We start from the raw sequence: 7,248 nt of genomic DNA, 5'->3' as shown, positions 1-7,248 counted from the left end.
TCAAAGATACTGGCCTGTCATTTTCTTTTTTGGTAGTGTCTTTGCCTTGTTTTGGTATCAGGGTGTCACAATGGAGAATTACCTGTCGCCTGTTTTGCCCAGGAATAGTATACCACAGGTAGTGGTAATAGCACACCCAGCCCTCACCTCTTTCCTTTTATGATATAATTTTTTGTTGTCGTTACATATATATATAACCTAAACTTTATGATTTTAAGTGTACAATTCAATGGTATTAAGTACATTCACAGTGTTGTATAACCATCACCAGTAACAAAGAGCTTTTTAATTATCCCAAAGAGAAATTCTGTACCAATTAAGCAGTAACTCCCCACTCCCTCCTCCCTCCAGCCCCTGGTATCCTCTGTTCTGCTTTCTGCCGCTAGGAATTTGCCTTCTCTAGGTGGACTCATACAGGATTTGTCCTTTTGTGTCTGTCTTCTGTCATCTATAACATTTAAGGTTCGTGTAGCATGTGTCAGAATTCCATTCCTTTTTATGGTTGCATAATATTCCACGGTGTGTTTATTACTCATTTTTTAACCCATTTATCTGTTGATGGACACCTGGGTTGTTTCCACTTTTGCGTGATTGTGAACAATGCTGCTGTGAATATCCAAGTACAGGTGTCTGGTTCCAGTCTCTGTTTTCAGTTCTCCTGGGCATGTACCTGGGAGTGGAATTGCTGGGTCATGTGGTGATTCTGTGTTTAACTTTCACAGGAACCACCAGGCTGTTTTGCACAGCAGCTTCACCATTTTACTTTCCCATATGGTAGAGTCATTTTTATTCCCAAATAGCTGCTATAAGATTTCATCTCTCTCCCCTCTTTACATCGGATTTGGCCACTTGCCCCTGGGAGTGATACAGCAGAAGCTTTAGGACTGCAGTGTGACTCCCCAGCCTTTGTTCTTTTCCCTCTGCCCACGAGCAGCACATCCCAAACTGGGGCTGCTCCTTCGGGACTCAGAACAGCAAGAGGGCTGCTGCAGATCCACAGCCATCAGGCAACGGACGTGGGAGGGAACTCGTGGCCATGAGGACTGAAATGTTGGCCCCATCGTCTCTGCAGCAAAGCCATCTGATACGCCCTTCATTTCCCCTTTCACTCTTGTACTTTCCTATGTTTTTATTTCCTTTCTTTGCCAGATAAGTCTGCACCTGCTGCTTCCTTCATCTGGAATCAGCTCTCGTCCAAACCCTGTGATTGTTTCTTTGATTGGTTATTAGGCTGATGTGTATGAAACTGTCATTTTTGCAGGTCAAAAGTGGTCACGTTTAACAACAAAAAAACAGTCCTCGTTGTCAGCCAGGCATGGATTCCACTGGCTCATCAACGTAACTTGTTCAGCCTGGAATTATCTGTACCCTCATTTCGAAGATGAGGAAACATGAGGCTCAGGCTCATCAAGTTACCCAGCTCATGGGTATGGATCTAGAGTCCAAATCAGGCTTTATGACCCTCTATTGTTCAACAAGCTCCTTTCCAGTGCTCCCTCCCCTCCCAAGGTGTTGCTGGAGATCACTTTGGACTGTGTTTCTCTTTACCTGGGGTTTGCGTTCATTAGCGCTCACAGTCATGTACCTGGAACTTTGTGATGTGTGTGGAATCTATCATTATTATCCCCACTTTACAGATTAAGGAACAGAGGATCAGCTCATCCCTGCGCTTATGGCATTGCTCAGAAGCTGCTTAAATGACCCAAAGAAGCAGGTGCAGTTGTAGAAAGAGCTGAACAGATCAGGTTACTGGCTTTGGAAGTCAGTGGTTTTGCCTTGTGTATGGACGAGTTTCCAGTCTTTGTAAAGTGTTACACAAATCCACTTAGCCCCCCAGTCTAAAATATGATGCTCAAGGTTTCCTCTTTCCTCCCATAGTTGGCCTCCACATCCACCCTCACCTTGTGCTGTTAAGGACATCATGCCTCCATGATCAAAGACACCAGCCCTTGTTTCAAGAACTTCAAGTATGACAGCAGACAGGCAGTGGTGAATATACTGGGGAATATTTATCTGAGCTTTTTGACTATATCTGGCCAAGGCTTTCTGGAAGCCAATTCTCTGGGTTTCAAGTGAAGTAAGATGCATTAACTTGCAGTCGCAAGCACAGCATTTGCTGTCCATGGGAGTGAGCTTGTGGCCAGAGGGCATTCCGTATATTTAGTAATACAACATCCTATCCCATTATTGGCCACTTATTTTTTCCAACCCTTTTCCACCTGCTTATCTTCAAAAGAATCTGAAGTTTCCCCAGTGGTTCTGGAATTTAGGTCATTCAGAGCACGCTTACCAAGTGCGGGGCCCAGCCTAGCCGTGGGGCCTTAGAGTTCCAAATTCAGAGTCCACCTGATTACACGCTAGCGTTTGCTTATATTGCATTACCTGTACAGCTATAGAAAGAAGAGAGTTTAGTTAACAGAGACTAAAGATTTCACTTAAGATCATGCATTCCAACCTCAAAAACAGAAACAGGGTCACAATGTGTTTTATTCCTCAGGATTGTTGAGGTTTAAGTAAGATGAATCCTTTCTCGTCATTTTAAAAATGGACATGCTTTCAGAGATGTAAGTAGATATTTTATTCAAAATTTTGTTACACTGATGATCTTGTGGAGAAACATTTAAAACAGAAACAAACAGAACACCAGAAGGAGAGAAAGAAACCCACACGCCATTGATTTGAATATGTTTTAAATTATAGGATAAAATCACCAACCTGACCCTCAACCAGAAGGATTAAGTAGATCCAGATGTCACAGATATGAAGCCAAATGTTTCCATCACATCTTAAAAACAATCATTATTTTGTCCTGCAAAGGTGTGGAGTGATGCGTCAGATGGTCAAATATATCGAGAAGAGAGAGGAAGGTGTTAGCTTTGCATAGAAAGGCAGGGAGACACAGGCCCAGCAGCTCTCTGAACTTCTGTTGACTCTCCCCAAAAGCTTAGTGTTTTCAGCTCATTGAGGCAGATTTTCCCAGTCCCCAGCCTTCTCTCTGAAATAAAGTTTTCAGATGACTATCTACATCGATTAGGTGGCAAAAGAATAATTTTTTAAAAGAAGACTATCCCACGGACATTAAGTGTGTGTTCATACAATCTGCAACGTGATTCCAAACTTGTACCCTAGTAAGACCGCTTTTCAGACATGTGGGTCTCCCTGCCCCTGCATTTGGATGTTTCTCCAGCATGGGCGCCATCTGTCTGCATCGTCTGTCATCCCACTGATGGCCAGAGTTGACTTGGGTGCTCTGGCTAGCTTCTTTTCTTTCTCGGAAATTTCTGACAACCCGTCCCTCCTCTCACCCCAAGAGATGTAGGTCTACACGCAGAGAAGTTTTGGAAACGTATTTCCCAAGGCTAAAATTAGAATATTTATAGTCTGACAAGAATGACAGCACTTAGGTATGTAACGAGGTGTAATATTTAAACTGTCTGAAGGCTCTAGAATGGGTGGTCGTTAGCCTAAAGAAGGCGGGTAGACGTTAAATGTTCACGTCTTCCTACCCTTTCCAGGTCCAGATTACCTTAACTTCAGTCAGTTACTACATTGGAATGAGAGTCTGAGAATTTAAAAGGCAATTTTAATTTGCGAGACTTTTAAAACTGTGGCGTTTATCTTCTAATATTCAAATTGTGAGAGCATTTACATTTTGAGAAATCTGTTTACATAAGCACACAGATTTAGCCTTCTCGGTGGAAGTCACTGTCGCACGGTCACTGAAACCCTGGAGAATTGGAGAAAAAAAACCCTGGAACTTGGGTGCTGAAGGAGTCAAAACCAGGATGGAGAGCTGGACACGCGCAGCAAGACGCATCTTCTGGTTTGGGGGCACTCATCGGACCCTCTCTCTGAAATGGAATGCAATACTCCTGTGGGCTCCTTTCTCAGAAGAGCCTACCTCATTGCCCGTCTTCTTGGCTCCTGGCTGAGCAGGGGCACTGCATCTCCTGGGGGAGCTGCAGGAGGTGGAGGAATGGGGGACAGTGCCTCGTCCCGCAGTCAGCAGTCCTCCCTCCTGACCCGTGGGTGTATGATCCTGCAACCAAGGCTCCTGGGGCGACAGCGTCTGGCCCCATCTCAAAAAATGCAGAGATGGGGTGGAGGATGATGGCGTACCACTATGGAAGCTAACCCCAGGCTAAATGAGCGGGACAAACAAATTTCGTCAAGGCTCGGGCGGGAGTCCAGACGAGGGCGGCTCCGGAAAGACAAAGCGCGGACTCTGTTTAGCTTCTACAGTGGAGCAACGCGTGTCCTGCGCAATCTCCATCAGCGTGATAGCGAGGCAGCGGCCCTGGAGGAAATATGTTTCCAGGAAAGTAGACTGTGAAAGTGTTTCCAGAAGTGTCTGCTTTAGCACGCCTTATCTTTCATAGCACTCTTGGTAACGTTTAAGCACCCAGACAGTCACACCTTAATATTCATCTCATTAACCAGCCTTACTAGAGCAGAGCTGAATGAGAATTTGGCATCTGAGTAAAGAAGCCACATGAGAATTGTATATTTAGAGGTTTTTTCCTGAATATTTGAAATCACTCCCACTCTCCCTCTCTCCACCTGCAGAGAATACACACCATGATTCGGGGAGAAGGCATCTGAACCTGAGATGAACAGAAATTACAAGTGATTCCTCACTGTCCCTCCCAAAGCAGGAGGTATCAACACCTCCAGAACACAGCGGCTCTTCCCAGAGCTGGCCACCCGAGAGCACCGTTAGTGAGAAACTGTCCGCCTAGTGGGATGTGGGGAAATGAAACTGCGGGAAGATGGAGGCTGTTATTTGGCTCTGGAGATGGAAGTATCAGACCTGCGGGAAGCAGAGGAGCAGCCTCAGAGCTCTCCCACACCCGGGAGGACGAACGCTGCCCTGCGTCTTCTAAAGCAAAGACTTCAGATTGGTACAAACAGGCCTGCATATCCTGGGTGTGTAAACTGATATTTGAATCCTCTTTATTGGTGACTGGCAAATCCAAACCTAAACACATTTGCTGTCATCACATGTGAACTACAAGCTACAGCCAAAATGAGGACCATCTTTTGCTGCACTAGAAGCTAAAGGATTCTGAAGTTGATTTAGAAATATATGTATATCTCCTAGCTTCCAACATCATCAGCCAGACAGAAAATGCATTTGTGACTTCAAGCAGATGGGAAACACCCCCAGCCCACTCGCCTACTGATGTTGCTTCATTGGGAAGACATGCAATGTGATAGGAGTTCCAAATTGCCAGCATCAGTTGAAAGGGTCCCAAAGCTGAGCACAGAAGTGCATAATGAAATATCTCTGCAAGCTATTGTCTGTTCAGTGTGTCCAGTTAGGGGAAACGGAAAAATGAGGGTTCAGCCCTGGATTCTTTGTCCTCTTCCATCTGTCTGTCTTTTTGTCATGTGATGGGACACGTCACCATGGCACCTGGGATCTTGGCAGCATGGAGAAGATGAACCTGTTTACACGGACAGAGAAGGCCAGGCTGTCCTCGGCTTCCTCTCTGATCTGATGGGGAAAAATGGTTCTATTGTCTGTGACTCTAACAAGCAGAGCAGAAATAATATCCAGGTAGACGAGAAATGAGCAGGCGGCCATCTCAGTCAGGATGAGTCCTCTAAGACAGGACATCAGAAACACGGCGTCTCTGCGACATCCGTGCCACCTTCTGACACCACACGTTCAAACATGTGCTTTCATTTTCCTTTGAACTTTTTATTTGGAGATACTTGTAGATTCACATGCTGTTGGAAGAAACAATATGGAAAGGTCCCCCCACCACTTACCCAGCCTTCCCCAACTAGGTGACATCTTGCAAGAAGATGGAATAATGTCACAGCGAGAAAACTGACACTGATGTCATCCACCCACATGTGTTATGCTTTGAAAATCATTGTAACCCTTTGACAAAGGAACCAATCCACAAAAATGTCTCAGTTTGGACAAACAGTCTTTAGCTGACGTTCTGTGTATTTATGGACAGGCCTCTTTGTTTGGCTGGGGGAGGCGCGGCAGGCACTCTTACCTCACTGAATGGCCAATTCTTTGAAGGGATCAAAGTTCTCTCTCACTGACAGCACTTTCTATGGAGGAGCAACTTCTCCACATTTTGTTTCAGTTTAGGATTTCCTAAAATTAAGATAATAGAGTGTCCGGAGTGGCAGGAACCAACCAGCGAGATGCAGAACAGAAATCTGAGGCTTGTAAGTTTGAAAACTTGAGAAAAGAGCAAAAGAACCGTCAGGTAGTGGCAGAGGTAGAGGACCAGGAAGGCGAAGATGGACAGGAGGGACCTGATGTGCACACGGGGGCAAGGGCCTGCGGCTGTGTTTCTCATCTGCCAGGTGTGTCTCCCCAGGGAGACCAGCAGGAGCAGGGCAGAAATGAGGAAGATGAGTGACGGCAAGGAGAGCTCAGCGAAGAGAAGGGCGAACCGCAAAGTAGCGATGTCTTCGCTTTCAGCTGTTGCATTTTGAGAGGAAAAGCCCAGGAGGTCTTCGGAAAAGATCCATGGCTGTTTGCTGTGGAAGACACAGGTGCTAGATGCATGTAGGAGGGACCCCAGAATCAGCCAAGGAACCAGCTTGGAGATCTTCAGCTTCAACCAGAGGAAGAGAGGGTGAGCGATCCTGGCAATCTTAATGCAGTAGAAGACGCTGAGCCATGTGGCAAACCACAGCCCCAGTTCATTTACAAAGGAGAGAATCACAAACTTCCCGACAAACTGACGGATGTCAATCAAGTTAAAAACAGCCAGATTAAGGTAGAAGATGGCCAGCTCTAGACAGATCCTGGACATCGCCAGGCAGGAAACAAGGGCCTCCAACGGAATCATCTTTCTGTGCTTGATCAAGCCCGTGCCGTGCACAACCACAATGATGGCATTTACAAAAAGCCCAAGGAGAAGCTGAATCACTGTCAAGAGAAGATGGCTAATGAGCTGTGACTCCAGCATTTTGAGAAGAAAAAAATCAGTTACTCAAAAAAAAAAAAAAAAAGAGGTAGGTATAGATTTGGGGACAGTTTGGATTATTCAAGTTTTTTGTTTTTCTTCAATGAGATTAGGACCCCTTTGGGGGACACGACGCTGACAAGAAAGGCAGTGAGGTAGGAACGTGGGGGACATCTGTTTGTATCACTCTTTTCTCAGTTTGTTCCCGGCAGTCAAATACGAAAGAGATACTCTAGCAACAATTTGCTTCTTAATGATGGTGTTTGCATTTTCCAGGTCTACTCAGCTTTCAGATTCATCACAAGCA

At 45.5% G+C, this 7,248-nt stretch overlaps 1 protein-coding gene across 1 annotated transcript; it reads right to left on the bottom strand.

The window, feature by feature from the left end:
• Positions 1–2,677: 2,677 nt before the first annotated feature.
• Positions 2,678–7,013, bottom strand: TAS2R1 (taste 2 receptor member 1). Its single transcript, XM_072951479.1, has one exon. The coding sequence runs from the start codon at positions 6,942–6,944 to the stop codon at positions 6,057–6,059; it is 888 nt and encodes a 295-aa protein (XP_072807580.1). The 5' UTR covers positions 6,945–7,013; the 3' UTR covers positions 2,678–6,056.
• Between the last annotated feature and the right edge of the window lie 235 nt (positions 7,014–7,248).

The sequence above is a fragment of the Vicugna pacos genome, chromosome 3 (assembly GCF_048564905.1).
Source record: "Vicugna pacos chromosome 3, VicPac4, whole genome shotgun sequence".
Classification (NCBI taxonomy): Eukaryota; Metazoa; Chordata; class Mammalia; order Artiodactyla; family Camelidae; genus Vicugna; species Vicugna pacos.
This window is presented reverse-complemented; position numbering and strand designations above follow the sequence as displayed.

Coding starts and splice junctions, on each gene's coding strand:
- TAS2R1 (XM_072951479.1), bottom strand. CDS start 6,944: ATGCTGGAGTCACAGCTCATTAGCCATCTTCTCTTGACAGTGATTCAG.